This window comes from Tursiops truncatus, chromosome 2 (assembly GCF_011762595.2).
Source record: "Tursiops truncatus isolate mTurTru1 chromosome 2, mTurTru1.mat.Y, whole genome shotgun sequence".
Classification (NCBI taxonomy): Eukaryota; Metazoa; Chordata; class Mammalia; order Artiodactyla; family Delphinidae; genus Tursiops; species Tursiops truncatus.
In genome coordinates, this window is record NC_047035.1 from 147,315,821 (window position 1) to 147,334,310 (window position 18,490).

Genomic DNA, 18,490 nt, shown 5'->3' on the forward strand with positions numbered 1-18,490 from the left:
AAATGTAAACCCTAAAACTAAAACTTCTAGGAGAAAATCCTTGTGACCCTGAATTAAGCAAAGATTTCTTAGGCACAATACCAAAAGCAAGATCCATAAAAGAAAAAAATTAATAAATTGGACTATATAAAAAAACTGAAAACTCTGCTTTTCAAAAGACATTATTAGAACAAAAAGAGAAGCCACAGACTGGGAGAATGTATTTGCAAATCACATCTCCAATAAGGACAAATACAGATATGTGCATCTCAAATTGCACACAAATACACACTCCTTAAATCTCACCTGTAATAAAACTAATTAAAAAAAAGTGGTGGGGTGGGGCATCTGCACAGACAGCTCAGAAAGGCAGCACATGAAAAGACTGCCCAGTGTCATCAGGCAGTAAAGAAACAGAAATTAAAGCTACAATGAGATACCACCGCCCACCTGCTAGAAAACCTACAGTGGCCCATCTGTGACGCCAGGCCTGGGTACCTTAGCACGAATGGCTGTGAATCTAAGCATCACACTGGCAAGAAAAATGCTGTCAAGACCACGTACGATGCAGCCTGGGCTGCAGTCTACTTACATCTCAGCACTTCGACAATCAGGTCTATGTCGGTGCTGAGCTTCTTGATGTGGTCCAGGTTAGCTACCGTGGTGATTGGCACGTACTGATCACTGTCCATCTGCGATATAAGGTACATGTCACTAGCAAGGTTCTCCCTGGAGAAAGAAGACAATCTGTCTTAATTCACAACTTCTTTAAAAGGAACCTTCACAAGAGGCACGAGTGTGGTACGGTACTGCCCTGGAGTGAGAGCTGAGTTCAACCCCCACCCCGCCGCCGCGATTTGCCATCTCTCTGACCTTACGTCGATTTTGTCAAAGACATCTGGGGAGGCAGAGAGAGCAAAAGTAAAAGTGTACTGCACTTTATATGATCAAAATTAATGAGCAGGTAAATCTTTAAAAAAATGTATTTATAGCTCATCTTTGTTCTAAAAAGTGTTTTGAGTAGCTTTTTAAAAATAGAAACACAGGGCTTCCCTGGTGGCACAGTGGTTGAGAGTCCGCCTGCCGATGTAGGGTACACGGGTTCGTGCCCCGGTCCAGGAGGATCCCACATGCCGCAGAGCGGCTGGGTCCGTGAGCCATGGCCGCTGATGTAGGGTACACGGGTTCGTGCCCCGGTCCAGGAGGATCCCACATGCCGCAGAGCGGCTGGGCCCGTGAGCCATGGCCGCTGAGCCTGCGTGTCCGGAGCCTGTGCTCCGCAACGGGAGAGGCCACAACAGTGAGAGGCCCGAGTACCGCAAAACAAAAAAAACATAACAAAAACAAACAAAAAAATAGAAACACAATTTCTTTTTTTTTACATTGATATTTATTCATTCATTCATTCATTCATTCATTCATTGCGGTACGCGGGCCTCTCACTGTTGTGGCCTCTCCCGTTGCGGAGCACAGGCTCCGGACGCGCAAGCCCAGCGGCCATGGCTCACAGGCCCAGCCGCTCTGCGGCATGTGGGATCTTCCCGGACCGGGGCACGAACCCGTGTTGCCTGCATCAGCAGGTGGACTCTGAACCACTGCGCCACCAGGGAAGCCCCGAAACACAACTTCTTAAAGTAAGGAAACGCAGCTAAGAGAATGAAAAAGTAAGAAAAATGTGATAAGGCCAAGAAAGGCTGGTGCCCAGAGTGCTTGCAGTTCAGGCTGGAACACTTGTCAGAGGGGCTGTGACTCCAACTCTGGCCTCAACAGCCCTCTGCAGCAGAGGACGGAAAAGCAGTAAAGTGAGTGACCAACAGCACGACCCAGGACTAAAACCTGTGAGGCTGACCACCTATGGCTCCACCATCAGAGTCCAAGTCCGTGGGCAGGGGATGGGGGTAGGGGGGATCTCGACTTCCTACAGATGGACGTACAGACACAGATGTTAACAGATACTCCTTCTGCGTAAAGCATGACATCTGTACATAGTAGCAGTGCACAACACCTTAGATATCAGATACTAGAAAAACACTACCATCCTCACCTAGACAAGCAGAATTCCAATGTTTTTTTAAGTACTTCCCGGGGGTCTTCCTGGCTTTCTGGTTGAGATTCATTTCCTCCTACAGAGAAGCAATAGAAAAACGGCTTAAATTTACCAAGCACGTGATTCAGTATAGCAATTCTAATGTTTTCAATATACACAGTAATTTATCTACATAATGTATAGAGAATATAAGAAAAATGATATTTTACAACGCTATCAGAGGCAAAAAAACAAAACAAAAAAAACACTCTCCCCCAAACAAAAACACAGTTTCAAAAAATAACCTGAGGGCTTCCCTGGTGGTGCAGTGGTTATGAATCCACCTGCCAATGCAGGGGACATGGGTTCGATCCCTGGTCCGGGAAGATCCCACATGCCGCGGAGCAACTAAGCCCATGCACCACAACTCTAGAGCCCGTGAGCCACAACTACTGAGCCTGCGAGCCACAACTACTGAAGTCCAAGCACCTAGGGCCCGTGCTCCACAACAAGAGAAGCCACCACGATGAGAAGCCTGTGCACTGCAAGGAAGAGTAGCCCCCATGAGCCGCAACTAGAGAAAGCTCGCATGCAACAGCGAAGACCCAATGCAAAAAAACCCTGAGGAGTAAGATTTATTAGCAAAGTTTAGCAGGTGCTTTTTATTACAAAATAAGTATAAGCTTATTTAATGCTTTGTCTCAATTCAAAAAGGATTTTCAAGTAACCTAGAAGCACACGAGATACTAAACATGTAATAAAATATACAGGAAATAATCAAAATAACTAAAAGTTTTTTTGCACACTACTATATAGATTTGCATGGCATAATAATACATGAAGAACTTTCTAACAAGAGACACTTGTATTTTAAAAGTCAAAGTTAAAGACCATCAAAAAAGCAAAGACAGGGACTTCCCTGGTGGCACAGTGGTTAAGAATCCGCCTGCCAATGCAGGGGACACAGGTTCGAGCCCTGGTCCGGGAAGATCCCACATGCCACAGAGCAATGCAGCCCGTGCGCCACAACTACTGAGCCTGCGCTCTAGAGCCTGTGAGCCACAAGTACTGAGCCCGTGTGCCACAACTCCTGAAGCCTGCGTGCCTAGAGCCCGTGCTCTGCAACAAGAGAAGCCACCACAGTGAGAAGACCGCGCACCGCAACAAAGAGTAGCCCCCGCTCGCAACTATAGAAAAGCCCGTGCGCAGCAACAAAGACCCAATGCAGCCAAAAATATAATAAATAAATAAATTTATTAAAAAAAAAAAAAAGCAAAGACAAAGTGGGAACACTGATGACAAATAAGGACAGAGAGCTTGTGTGTGTTTTATGTAAAGAGCTTTAACAAAATCCATCCCCCACCAGCAAAAAACAAAACAAAACAAACAAAACCAATGGAACAAATGAGACAAAATCAGAAACGGCCGTTGAAACCACAATCTCATTTCATTCCTTCATCCAGAAAGGCCTCTCCTGAGCACCATTTAAATTCACATTGAACAGATATGTCCTGTCCCTCCTTTAGCTATCTCCTGCATGCCGGGCACTGCTGTGGAACTGCTTACTCAGCCTCAATGAGGCAGTCTCTGCTCTTATTGGGAGGCAATCAATAGTCAAACAAGTCAACAGTAAACAGGTAGAATGTGACACAATGGAGAAAACCACAGGGCGCGGGCAGACCTAATTGTGCAGAAGGAAGAATCAGCAAGCTCGAAGACACGTGTAATTAGCCAGTTACAGGAACAAAGAGAAAAAAGGATGCAGGACAAGGAAGAAAGCCTACATGACTTGTGACATACCACCAACTGTACTTCTATACACTAACAACAAACTACCCGAAAAAGAAATTAGGAAAACAATCCCATTCACCATTGAATCCAAAAGAATTAAATACCTAGGAATAAATCCAACCAAGGAGGAGAAAGATCTGTAAGCTGAAAACTTTAAGATACTAATGAAAGAAATTAAAGACAAATGAAAAGCTACCCCATGTTCCTGGATTGGAATAATTAATACTGTGAAAATCTCCATGTAAAAATTTCCAAAGCAATCTACAGATTCAATGCAATCAATTCCTATCAAAATTCCAATGGCATTTTTCACATAAATACATCAAACAATCCTAAAATTTGTATGGAAACACAAAGACACTGAATAGCAAAAGCAATCTTGAGAACCAAGAACAAAGGTGGAAGCATCATACTTCCTGATTTCAAACTACTTTAAAAAAAGTTATAGTAATCAAAAAAGTATGGTACTAGCATAAAAACAGACATATAGACCAATGGAACAGAACTGAGAGCCCAGAAATAAACCCGTATATTTATGATCAACTGATTTTCAACAATGCTGCCAAGGATACTTAAGGGGGAAAAGGACAGTCTCTTTAATAAACAGTGTGGGGAAAGCTGATGGCCACATGCAAAAGAATTAAATGGAACCCTTATCTTACATCATATACAAAAACCAACTCAAAATGAATTAAAGACTTAAACGTAAGACCTGAAACTGTAAAACCACCGAAAAACATGTAGGAAAAAATGTCCTAAACATCGGTCTTGGCAACAATTTTTTTGGATATGACACTAAGAGCACAGGCAAGAAAATCAAAAATAAACAAGTGGGACACTACATTCTATTTAAAAGCTTTTGCACAGCCAAGGAAAGCATCAACAAAATGAAAAAGCAACCTACTGAACAGGAGAAAATATTTACAAATCATGTACCCGATAAAGGGTTAATATCCAAAACATAAGGAACTCACACAACTCAGTAGCAAAAAAAACTCTGATTAAAAAATGGGTATAAGACCTAAATAGACATTTTTCCAAAGAAGACATACAGATGGCCAAGTGGCACGTGAGAAGATGTTCAATATCTCTCATCACTAGGGATGTGCAAGTCAAAAACCACAATGAGGATCACCTCACACCTGTTAGAATTGTTATTATCAAAAACAGGTAACTAATAACAAGTGTTGGCAAGGATGTGAAGAAAAGGGACCCCCTTTGTATTATTGGTAGGAATGTAAATTGGTGCAGCCAATGGAACACTATGGAAAAGTGTGGAGGTTCCTCATAAAATTAAAAATAGCACCCACTACCACATGATCCAGCAATCCCACTACTGGGCATATATACAAAGGAAAGGAAGTCAGGATCTCAAAGATATGTCTGCACCTCCATGTTCACTCGATTATTATTTACAATAGCCAAGACATGGAAATAACCTACGTGTCTACTGATGAATGGGTAAAAAAAATGTGGTATACACACACATACATACACACACACACAAATGGAATATTATTCCACAAGAAAGAAGGAAATCCTGCCATTTGCAACAACATGAATGAATCTGGAGAATATTATGCTAAGTGAAATAAGTCAGACAGAACCCAAAAAAACTACACAATGTCACTTATATATGGCATCTAAAAAAACTGAACACATGGAACCAGAGGGTAGAACCATAGCTGCCAGGGGCTGGAGGTGGGAAAATGGAAAGCTATTGATCCAAGGATACAAACTTTCAGTTATAAGATGAATAAGTTCTGGGGACCTAATGTACACCGTGGTGATTATAATTAATAATACTGTATTGTATACTTGAAATATGCTAAGAGAGTAGATCTTGTGTTCTCAGCATACCAAAAAAAAAAAAAAAAAAAAGGTAAGTATGTGAAGTGGTGGATATCAAACCATCATGTTGCTGTATACCTTAAGTATAATTAATTTTTACGTGTCAATTACACCTAAATAAAGCTAGAAAAAACTGTAACCTACCCTACCATGCTTTGTCTTTTCCACTGTGTTTTATCACCCTTACATTATATAACATGAACTTATTTATTATGTGTATTATGAATAGTCTGTCTCTGCCCGATAAGATGTAAGCACAGTAGGGCAAAGGCTTTCATTGATCATATTCACTGATGTGTCCTAAGTAAATCTGGCATGTGGTGGGTTTTGAATGAGTTTTTTTTTTTTTTTTTTTTTTTTTGCAGTATGCGGGCCTCTCACCGCCACAGGCTCCAGACGCGCAGGCCCAGCGGCCATGGCCCATGGGCCCAGCCGCTCCGCGGCACATGGGATCCTCCCAGACCGGGGCACGAACCCGCATCCCCTGCATCGGCAGGCAGACTCCCAACCACTGCGCCACCAGGGAAGCCCGAATGAGTATTTTTTTTATTAAAAAAAAAAAACAAAAAAACAATAGGTGAAGCAAGTTTTCCAGATGTAGAGCATCGGCTCCTGAGCGATAAAGACACACAACGGTCGTGGGCCTGGGCTCAGGAAGCGGGAAGCAGATGGAAGCCAGCGGGCTCAATGAGTTCAGGGCGTGGGACAGAGTGCACTGGGAGGGCGCCCAGAGGCGTGGGGAACCCCCGGAGGCAGGTGCGTGTTCTATGCACATCACAGGTATGATGGACTCCCTGAGGCCAGGAAAGAACCACTTGAAAGGAAGAAGGGAGCTCACATATCCTGCTGCACAGTGCCTGCTCCACCAGCTGGCCTGGAAGACCTCACGCTCACAGAGCCCCAAACACACTGGCAAGAGGAGAGAAGGGTCTGGCCTCAGAAGTGGGAAATAATGAGCCCCAGACTGAGCACTGCTCCACTCATGCCTAACAAATCATAAAACAAGATATGAAAGGATCTATTTGTTTCCAAGTAACTTTGTGGCATCCTGGAACAAGAACCAAAATATCTATAGAAATATAAAAATATTAAGTACCTAACAAAGTCAAATCCAGTCCAACCAAAAATTACAGTGAGTGTAAAGAAACCTATCCCACACAGATGTTAACATTAACTGACAAAGACATTGTAATGGTTATCCTACCTGTACCCCACATGCTCCAAAGGTTAGGTAGAAACATGAAAAATATAAAAAAAGACCCAAATAGAATTTGTACAGATGAAAACTACAATGTCTGATATCAAAAATATAGTTTGTGAAATTAACAACTGATCAGATAGTATAGAAGACTAGTGAACTTGAAGATATGAGAAACTTTCCAAAATGAAACAGAGAAATAAGATTTTTTTTAAAAAGGACAGAGGATCACTTCGAGGGACTTAATATAGGTATAACTAGAGATCATGTAGGAGAAGAAATGGCAAGGCGGGGGAGGAGCATTTGAAGATATTACAGCCAAGATATTCCAAGTTTGATGAAAACATTTATAAATCACAGATCAAGAAGCTCAACAAAGCCCAACCACAAGAAACAAGATTACCTTTAAGACTAAGATACATCATAATCAAAATACTCAAAACTACTATAATGAGAAAAATCTTAAAAGCAGCAAGAATTTTTTTTTTCCAGTACGCGGGCCTCTCACTGTTGTGGCCTCTCCCGTTGCGGAGCACAGGCTCCAGACGCGCCGGCTCAGCGACCATGGCTCACGGGCCCAGCCGCTCCGCGGCATGTGGGATCTTCCTGGACCGGGGCACAAACCTGTGTCCCCTGCATTGGCAGGCGGACTCTCAACCACTGCACCACCAGGGAAGCCCTAAAAGCAGCAAGCTTTTAAACAGTGGAACAAAGTTAAGGATGATACAGTTATCAGAAATAATGCAGGTAAAAAGAGAGCACCACAGTATCTTTAAGGCCAAGAGAGGGAGATCAGGATTTACACATAGGAATAAAGAATACCAGAAATGCTAACTGCATGGATAAGTATGGAAGCTTGCTTTCTTATAAAATACCATTTTCCAGTACAAGGAACCAAGGTTCCTTGGAGAAATGGCTGATTCTAGGACCAGAGCAGCCAGAATGAGAACAAAACAACAAACCCTTCACTGATGGGATAGGTCAGATGGAGGAGCCAACTAGAAGAGCTTCCAATGGCCAAAGGTAGAGCATCGGAGCAATCAAATAAAGAAGTGATGATTTTTACACATGGATACAATAACACCCATGAGTCCACACTGATACAAGTCAATGGCTGAACAAATAAATAAATGAGAGGGAAGAGACAAATCCCTATGCATAAGAGTTCCAAGTTATTTATGGAGATTCTCTGCCCTCATGAAGGGGACATTCCTTAAGTGTAGGTTGGGTACAGTCAGTGACTTCCTTCCAAAGAGCACCACATGGAAAGAGGTGGGAAAAAGAGAGTAACTTCACAGTTGAGAAAGCTAATAACAAACCTACTTCAGCCAGCTGGTCAAGGTCAACATCAACCGTAATAAATCATGCTGATAGTATGTACCCTTAAAATGATGGGATGAAAACTGCTCTTGACCTCTGTGGTATTCCTTCCCTCAAATCCATCACGATGAGAAAAACATCAAATGAATTCCAGTACCATACAAAATAAATGACCAGTACTGCTCAAAACTATCAAGGTTATCAAAAACAAGTAAAATCTGAGAAACTGTTACAGCCAAGAGGAGCCTTAAGAACACATATCAACTAAATGTAACATGGTGTCCTGGGACAGAAAAAGGACATTAGGTAAAACGTACCAACACTGGTTCAGTAACTGTGGCAAATATATCATACGAATGTAAAGTGTTAACAGGAGAAAATGAATGCTGCGTCTATGGGAACTCTCTGTACTCAATCTTCTCAATTTTTCTGTAAGTCTAAAGCTATTCTAAAACAAATAGCAAGGTGAGAGACTCAAACCTAAACATATCAATTACCACAGTAAACATTTATGTTCTAAACATTTAAATTAAAGGTAGAGACCATAGGATCTGACTTATGATCCAAATACTGGTTCTCTGATATGAATATAATCGACAAACCTCTACCCAGATTGACTAGGGGGAGGAGGGGAGAAAAGACATAAATTACCAATAACAGGAATGAGTGATGTGACATGACTACAGATTCTACAGATATTAGAAGTATAAACAGAGTATTATGAGCAATTCTATGCAATAACTGAAAATTTAGATGAAATGGACAAAGTACATAAGTAACCAAAGCTTTCTCAAGAAGAAATAAACCTGAGTAGCCCTATATAAAAAAACAAACTGTAGCTGACAACTTTCCCACAATCAATACTCTAGGCTCAGATGGCTTCATTCTTCATTTAAGGAAGAAATAAACTCTTCCCAAAAATTTAATAGGAGGGAAAACATCAAAAATACAGCTACAGAGCAATATTCCTCATGAACACAATTGTACAAATTCTAAGCAAAATTATGGCCAGTCTAATCCAACAATATATCAGAAGTGTATTACATCCTGACCCAGTGAGGCTTACCCCAGGAATTTAAGGTTGGTTAAACATTAAAAAAAAAAAAAAAAAAAATCAATGTAATTCATCTTAACACACTAAAAAAGAAAAAAAATATTTGGTCATTGCCATAGATGAAGAAAAAAGTATCACAAACTCCTCTTCAACCATTTCTCTTTGAAACTCTCAGCAAATCCTAACAGAAGGGTACCTGTCAACCGATAAAGGTCATATACGCAGAACTACAACTAACATTATACATAATGGTGAAAGACAATGTTTTCCCCCCTAAGATCAGTCAGATATTTGCTCTCACCACATCCGTTCACCTTTGTAAGGAAGGATCTAATCAGCGCAACCAGGCAAGATAAAGGAATAAAAGGCACCAAATTGGATAGGAAATAAAACTGAATTTATTCATAGATAACACGATAGCCTATATAGAACATGCAACAGAATCTACAAAATAGTTTCTAAAACTAATAAGTGAGCTTAACAAGTTTTCAGGGTATGATATCAATTTATAAAAATTAATTATATTTCTATCTACTAGTAACAAACAGTTGCAGATTGAATTTTTAAAAATGACTTACAATAGCACCAAAAAATATGAGATACTTATGGATAAATTGGACAAAAGATGTGAAAAGCCAGTAGGCTGAAAACTGAAAAATACAGTCAAGAGAGATTAAAGAAGATCTGAACAAGTGGAGACATACACCATGTCACAAACATCTAGCCAAGATGTCAATCTTTTCCAACTGATCTACAGAGTCAATGAAATCCCAATAAAAATCTCAGCATTCTACAGAAATTGACTGGCTCATTCTAATTTGCATGGAAATGAAAAGGACCTAGAATAGCCAAAATAACTCTGAAAAAGAAAAAATCTGGAAGACTAATACTACCTGTTTTTAAGAATTATTTACAGTAAGCAAAACAGCGTGGTTTTGTTGTCCCAAGAGATGGATGGAGAAGAGACAGTCCAGAGACAAACCGACATACTCAGGGACAAATGATTCTGACAGAGGCACAAAGGCAGTGCAGTGGGGAAAGGAGAGTCTTTCTGACGAATGGTACTGGAACAGTGGCATATCTACATGTGAGAAAAAAACAAAAAAGAACTTTGCTTCACACCTCAGACCACATACAAAAATTAACTTAAAATGGGCCACAGACCTAAAAAATGTAAAATTTAAAACCATACAACTTATAGTAGAAAAGCTTTGCAACCTTGGATTAAATAAGGATTTCGCAGGAAAAACACCAAAAGCAACATCCATAATTGGACGATATAAAAGATTTTAAACTTTTGCTTTTCAAAAGATATTGTTAGGAGAACAAAAAGACAAGCCACAGACTGGAAGGATGTATTTGCAAGTTATATATCTGGTAAAGACTTGTGTCGAAAGAACTCTCAACTCAATAATAAATCAACCCAGTAAAAACATGGGCAAAAGACTTGGACAGACCCTTCACCAAAGAAAACATACACAGATGAAAAGATGTTTTGCACCGTTAGTCATTAGGAAAATACAAAGTAAAACCACAATAAGATTCCACTGCCTACCTTTTAGAATGGCTAACATTAAAAGATTGACCGTATCAAGTGCCGGTGAGGACGTGGAGCTGCTGGAGCTCTGATCCACTGCAGGTGGGAGTGCAAAGGGTGAAGATAAACCTATGCCTAATAGATGATGCATCTACTCCATTCCTATGTATTTACCCAAGAGAAATGAAAACATATGTACATACAAACCCTTGTTTATAAATGTCCATAGCAGCCTTATTTGTAAGAGCCTCAAACTGGAAACAATCCAAATATTCATCAGCAGGTGAACAGAAAAACAAACAGTGGTATATGATGAACTGGAATACTATTTGGCAATAAAAAGGAAAGGCCCATAAATGTTATTACATGAATGAATCTCAAAATTAGTAAGTAAAAAAAGCCTAAGAAAAAGCACATACTACAAAACTCCGTTTACATAAAATTCTAGAAAACCCCAAACTAATCTACAGTGACAGGAAGCAGATGAGCAGTTGGCAGGGACAGGGAGCGGGCAGGAGGAAGGGCACAGGTAGCTTCGTTATCTTGACTGGGTCATGGTTTTTCATGTGTACACACACCTCATCAAATTCAGTAGAGAAATCAGTGAGGAAGGGAAGAGTCAGCAAGTCAATTCTAGAATGCACTGAATACTGTGCTTTAAACTACGGAAAATAAAACTTATAGAAAGGTTAGGGTATTCCAAACATGTGATGTTTATGGTACATCAATTATGCTTCATTAATGCTCTATACCCCAAGGTTGGTAGATGTGAAATAGCCATCCAGAAGCTGGGCTGCACGGGGCCACGCAGCCCCTCTAGTCCGAGACCGTGAATGGAAAATGAGACCATTCCACACGGCTATAATCCTTTTCTTCACCCACATCTGTCTATCTGCTCAGGAACAGACACAGAGTAGGTACAGAATTATATTTAAACAAGATGGAGGCATTTGCTAAGCAACTGTGAAGAAGTTAGATGCAAGGAAGTAACTGAAATGATGGTCTGTGTAATCCAGGCAGAGTGAGGAGGGAAGCGAGGGTCCAGGCAGGCATGTGACCACAAAGGTCAGTCAGTGCCAACCGAAGCAGAACCGTGTGGATGAGGTCTTCGTGGGGCCCCTTCAAGGGGAAAATAAACAAATATTTAATGCCAAACACTTACACGGTGCTTATTACATACCTCTCGTACATAACATCACAGCTGGTGGTGAGAAAGGGAGGACAGGCTTTCTCAGTCATGTAACCTTCTCTAACCCAAGCGTGTCTCTAGACAGTCACACAGGGTCCTGAACATGCTCCACAGGCAGTTGCTCTGCTCAACTGCTGGCAGCCAGTTTCAGGGAGTTATTTCTTTCCACTCAAGCTTTCCCATCCAACTGGCAATAATGAGAGTGTAGTCTACCCCTAAGGTCTGTTGGGGTTTTAAAAATTGTTTGGTTCTTTTAGATCAAGGCAGAAACAAAATCGGAGGTGAGCAATTGGTGTCCCATTACCTACAGCCATTTCTATGCTGGTCCACACCCTGGACCCAAAAAGAGAACTGCTCTCTTCCTCTTTTCCTTCTTCTGAAAAGCTTTAAATATCCCTTTTATAGAAAGCCAACTCCTTTTGGGTTTGACTCTCAATTTCAACATTAACGTTCCCTCTCTGTACTTTTATCGACGTTTTGCCCTACAGTCAGTTTTCCGCTTCTCCTATTTAAATCTGATTTGCCGTTCAGGAACTATTCAGGTCTTACATTCCCTGTGAGGCCTCTGGACCAGAACCTCTCACCTCTGCATCAACAGAAGAGTCAGTTTAAAGGAGAATCAAAGGAAGCAGTGAAAGGCACATTGTTTAGGGAAAGATTTAACAAGCTGAATTTTTAAAAGCACACAAACCTCTGAACAGGGCAAGGGTTGCCATTGTCGGTACATGTGTGCACAGAGATATTGGACTAGAAATGGCCTGGGGCTCTGACGGCGTGTTGGGACCACCTAGTGTGCACCCCAGCTCGCTCCAGCCCCTCTGGCTCTGGCCCGCTCTCCACTAGGGTGGAGGAACCACTGCGGGGTCGGGGGGTCTGCACACATTTAGAGGGAATGGAACCAGCTCAAACCCAACCCTCAAGGCTTCTGTTCCAGCACCATGGGCCCCCCAACCCCCCCCAGCCATGATAGTTACCTGTTTTATCTAATTTCATAGAGACAGAGAAAGTTAAACAAAATGAGAAGACAGAGGAATATGTTTCAAATGAAAGAAAAGGAAAAAACCCTGTAAAAACCCCTAATGAAACAGATAAATAACTTATCAGATAAAAAATTCAAAGCATTAGTAATAAGAATGCTAACTGAACTAGGGAAAGGAACAGATGAACACAGTGAGAATTTTAACGAGAAACTAGGAAATATAAAAAAGAACCAGTCGGAACTGAAGAATACAATACCTGAAATGAGAAAGACAGTACAGGGAATGAAAGCAGACTAGGCGACACAGAAGAACACATAAGTGATCTAGAAGATAGAATAATGGAAATCACCCAATATGAACAGCAAAGAGAAAAATAAATTTTTTAAAATGAGGATAGTTTGGGACTTCCTTGGTGGCACAGTGGTTAAGAATCCACCTGCCAATGCTGGGGACACGGGTTCGAGCCCTGGTCCAGGAAGATCCCACATGCTGTGGAGCAACCAAGCCTGTGCACCACAACTACTGAAGCCCGCGTGCCTAGAGCTTGTGCTCTGCAACAAGAGAAGCCACCACAATGAGAAGCCCGAGCACCACAACAACGAGTAGCCCCCGCTCGCCGCAGCTAGAGAAAGCCCGCGTGCACCAACAAAGACCCAACACAGCCAAAAAAATAAATAAGTAAAATGAAATGAGGATAGTTTAAGGGACCTCTGGGACAACATCAAGCATACTAACAATCACATTATAGGGGTTCCAGGAGGAGAGAGAGAGAAGGGGGTAGAAAATGTATCTGATGAAATTATGGCTGGAAACTTCCCAAAGCTGAAGAAGTAAACAGATATCCAGGTACAGGAAGCACAGAGGGTCCCAAACAAGATGAATCCAGGGACCCACACCACAACATATTATAATTAAAATGGTAAAGGTTACAGAGAGAATTCTAAAGACAACAAGAGAAAAACAAAGAGTCACATACAAGAGAACCCCCATAAGGCTATCAGCTGATTTTCCTGCTTAAACTCTGCAGGCCAGAAGGGAGTGACATGATATACTTAAAGTGCTGAAAGGGAAAAACCTGCAACCTAGGATACTCTATACAGCAAGATTATCCTCCTTCGGAATTGAAGAAGAGATTAAAGAACGTCTCAGACAAGCAAAAAACTAAAATAATTCAATACTTAAACCTACACTAAAAGAAATGTTGAAGGGTCTTCTCGAAGTGGAAAAGAACTAAGAATCTATTGGAAAGGGAAAATTCCACTAGGAAAGGCAGACATATAGCAAGGAATGAAGATTACTTAAGTAAGTCAGTATGTAGATAAGGATACAAACTGTAAAAGCAACTATAACTACAATACACAGTTAAGGGAGAAACAAGAATATACAAAATGACATCAAAAACAAAATGTGGGGGAGGGGAGTAAAAAAAGAAGGATCTTTTAGAATGTGTTTGAACTTAAATGACTATCAGTCTAAAACAAGTAGATATAGTTATAGGTTAACATCTACAAGGAACCCCATGGTAACCACAAATCAAAAACCTACAATAGATACACAAAAGCTACAGAGAAAAGAACACAAGCATGACACTAAAGAAATCATCAAACCACAAGGGAAGAAACAAAAAAGAAATGAACAAAGAATTAAAAATGTAACATAAAGAAGCCCATACTCTATATGAAAATGAATTCATAAAACAGCTTTACCCGTCTCGCTATTTTCAGGCGGTGATTCATACTCTGAGTGGTCCAGACCCAAAGTGCTCATGGCTGTCTGGTCTGACTCCTGTAAATCTGACAGTGCAGCATTCTCATGACTTTTGTCACCATCACCATTGGTGTCCAATCCTGTAATTAAGAATTTCACCCCAAAAGGCAGGGTTAGAAGAACAGCCTTCTCTTAAAACAAAACAAAACAAAAGACTTATACCTGCAGTTACCTGACCTTTTTAACTTGACTGTGAGAAACCTCATTGCTCTTAAATACTGTCACTAACCATGACACAGATCTTAACAAACACTTTCCCAAAGATGAACTACAAGGAAACAAAGCCAAAGCCAAGAGGAAAGATGCCCCTCGCCCCCACCCACTCACCCTCCTGGCCGCGGCCGGGCGTCGCCTCCCAGGCTGCGCTCACACTGCCATCCGCTGCACTACTTGCTTCCAAGTGTAACACAGGAGTCCCCCATACTTTTGCATTAGGGTTTAGCTCTGAAACCTTGGCCGTTGGTACCTAAGAAAAAATGTGATATATTCATTTGTATCCAAATTTCAATCAAATGCAATTTTACTTACTAATTCAGAGTTAAAACACATCCATCTTAGAGAATTTATGGGAAAAAGGCTGAACCTATTTACACGTACGTTTAGGATGAAATCAAGTGAAAAAGTAATAAAAGTTGATGTACTCAGAACTCAACTCACCAGTAGATTTTAAGTTCTTACTAAGTAGAAGGCTCTCTAGAAATAGGAATGAAAGAGTCCCTGCCTTCATGGAGATATCTGATCAACTGTGTAACTGATAAATAACTGGTGATCCAATTATCATTTCTGTTCCAGATTCCCAACACAATTCACAGATTTAGAAATCTGAATATCAATGGATAAAATGTTAAAATAAAGCTCGAACATTCACAGAAGTAAAGGCTGCAGAAAATGAAAGTCTGTCGGAGAGGTGCCTGGTGCGGCCACTCTTTGTGCTCATTTCCAGTTACTCGGCCTCCTCGCTGTTCTGGACACACCGGGCCCTTCTGCTTGCCCGGCTCCATTTGACCAGAACACTCCCAGACGTCCGCACGGCTGGCTCACGCCTTCACACCCCTTGGGGATTGCTGAGGTCTTCCCTGGCACACCCTACTAAACCCACAACCACCCCTGGATTTTTCCTCTCCTGCTTACAAACCTTGAGTGGCTCCCAAAATCTAAAAGAAAGTTGATGTCCCGGGGACAGCTGCCCCCCAAACTAACTCCAGTTCTACTGCCATGATTCCTGAGCAAAACCTAGCCAAACGATCTGCCTTTTCCCAGACACCATAAGCCTTAACACCTCTGTGCAGGGGCCAGAGCTTCCAAAGGGAGGGAGACAAGGTTCCAGGTCCCAGAAGCCCCCAGGTAGTGCCAGACAGGAGCTCCAAACTGGGAGCAGCCTCACTGCATGACCCCAGAGATGCCGTCTCCAAGGTCAGGGGCACCATGATGAGCCAAGAAGGAAAGAACATGTGGGTTAACAATCCTAAAAAATAAATTCACCCTAGCTGGGGCGATTAAAGTTTTTAGTGAAAGTTTTTCTGAAATTGAGCATAGAGACTGATGTGGATTAAAACTACAGAATATATTCTGTTCATACCTAGGAGGCATGGGCAATAAACTTCATGCCCACAAAACCAGGGACCTAAGTGAGGGCCTATCTGGAGTCCTTTGAAGTAAAGTACTGGATAGGGCAAAGAATAGGGTCCCCCTTCTCCTTCAAGAGTATCATTCTCAAGAAGCACTTACTCTTCAAGCTCCCTTCTTAAATGACATCTAAACTTCCAGCTCATTTCTGGTCTCTGCTTCTGCACATCCACTCATCTCTCCAACAAATTCTGAAATTCTCACTAAGTGCCCGGTACAGAACGAGGCGATCAGAGTATCATGGGGAACAGGCAGAAACGACTGCTGCCTTGAGCACAGCAACGCAGAAGATGCTCCGCACCTCACAGACACCACTGCCCTTCTCAGCAGTTACACTTTTTCAATCTGTTCTTTTTTTTAACTCAAATCTTTATTTTCTTTCCTATTCTAATACTAGCGTAAATCACCTTTTCTGGTTAGACCCAGTCTCGTTCTACCACACAACACACATCAAGTTTCCCACCCACGGAACATACTCCCCTGACCTCATGGACATGCTATACATTCTCTAAATTCCCAACACCAACCCACACTGGTCTTTTCCATTTTTAGCACCATCTTCAGTTGGCTACACTGCATCACCGACACACATTTTTTAGCTCACTAACACACACACACACACACACACACACACACACACACACATACACACACACACACGGTCCTGGGAGCACCCTGCCTGCAAGCAGCATCCCAGGGCCGCGTGCTCCTCCCCCTCTGCTCGCACCGCAAGGACATGTCCTGTCCTCTCTGCGGCCCGAGGGTTCCCGGACGTCCACCCTGGGCACACTTCACGGCTGACACCTGGCAGTCCTGAGCTCAGCATGGAGCTGCCTGAGAAACATGCAGAAGGAATGAATGTTTAATAACGTAATAACAGAAAATTCCTCTTTCCACTATTTGACAACTTGTGCAGGTTTTATGCCACAGCTGAATGGAACCATATCTGTACACAATTTACTACTTCTAAAGCAGTAAATCAAGTATTAGGGATTTACTAGTTTTGAGCAGTTAACAAGTATTCAAGAGGTACTCTGAGGTGTGACATCGGATGCAAGAACAGAGACATGATTAAGGGGGAACAACATGACAGCTAGCACGAGGGCCTGCTGGGTGACAGGCGCACACCACGCACATACCTGCGTTTAATCCTAACACCCTAGGAGGCAGTGGTCATCACACCCCATTCCACAAGGAAGAAAACCAAGGCAGAGAAAGGTTAGGTAACTTGCCAACAAAAATTATGGTAATTAGAAAACTGTATTCTAATATCAGGAAAAACAAAACATTTATCAAGAGTTCATTAACTTCATGTAACTCACATGAGAAACAACTTGTACTAAAAATATTTCTTTAAAAATGTAGCTACTCTCTTGCAGTCACAGGGACCTCCAACTGATTATCAACAACTCAAGTTTCATCTGCACAGCTTCCTAAGTCTTATTTTTCCACTGAAAAATCATGGCTAAGCAATGGTTATTAGAACCAGCGGTGAGCTGACCTTAAAGGCTACATGCTGAAGCCATCCTATACAAATGGCCAATGTTACTCTTTGAAGAGTACAGTATCCCCAAATTCCTGACACTCCAAAGAAACTTTCTAAGCCTCTAAATGCTACGCTCCATTAACAAAAATAAATAACCTACCAACTCAGAAACTTACATTTTCTGGCCAGGAAACAGAATGGTCCCACTGACAAGTAACTGAGTAGGAACTAGAGTAACTAACACCAGAGGAAGGGAAAGGCACATGGAGAACATAAAATAGGTGAGATAATGGAGGAAAAGAAGCACTCGTTTTCTATTTTAAGTTAGCATGGACTACTCCTGGATTTGCCACTAAGTTTAGTAAGGTTTTACAGTCATGACATCTGTAACTCTGGCTTTTTATTTGTAAAATGGAATAACAGTGGCTACTTAAGACTAGTTTAAAAAGATGTCTGTACAAGCACTTTGAGAACTGGAGTTCTGAACAAAGAGCACTCTCATTAAATGTAGTCTGTCAAATTAGAATACTGTTGGGCACATCTCACAATTGAAAAGCTAATTCAGAACAGTGCACACGTACCTCACCCACGTGTGTAAGAGCAAGACCCATGGGCACTCTACTTGAGGTACAGGCACGGACTCTCACAGCCAGGTGTCAACCACATCCACTGATGGAAATGATTAG

General features: G+C 41.6%; 1 protein-coding gene across 7 annotated transcripts in view; it reads right to left on the reverse strand.

Moving 5' to 3' along the window:
• The window catches only part of LARP4B (La ribonucleoprotein 4B), an 88,350-nt gene that overhangs the window by 21,449 nt on the left and 48,411 nt on the right, over positions 1-18,490 (reverse strand). For all 7 annotated transcript variants that reach the window (XR_004525350.2, XR_004525348.2, XR_004525349.2 and 4 more), the window contains 4 exons: positions 15,020-15,158; positions 14,632-14,772; positions 2,024-2,102; positions 572-708 (listed from right to left, as the gene is read on the reverse strand). Coding sequence is in view for 4 of the 7 variants with exons in the window: in XM_019945780.3 (XP_019801339.1) it covers positions 572-708; positions 2,024-2,102; positions 14,632-14,772; positions 15,020-15,158 (496 nt within the window). In the remaining 3 variants the exon portion in view is untranslated. The remainder of the gene's footprint in view (positions 1-571; positions 709-2,023; positions 2,103-14,631; positions 14,773-15,019; positions 15,159-18,490) is intronic.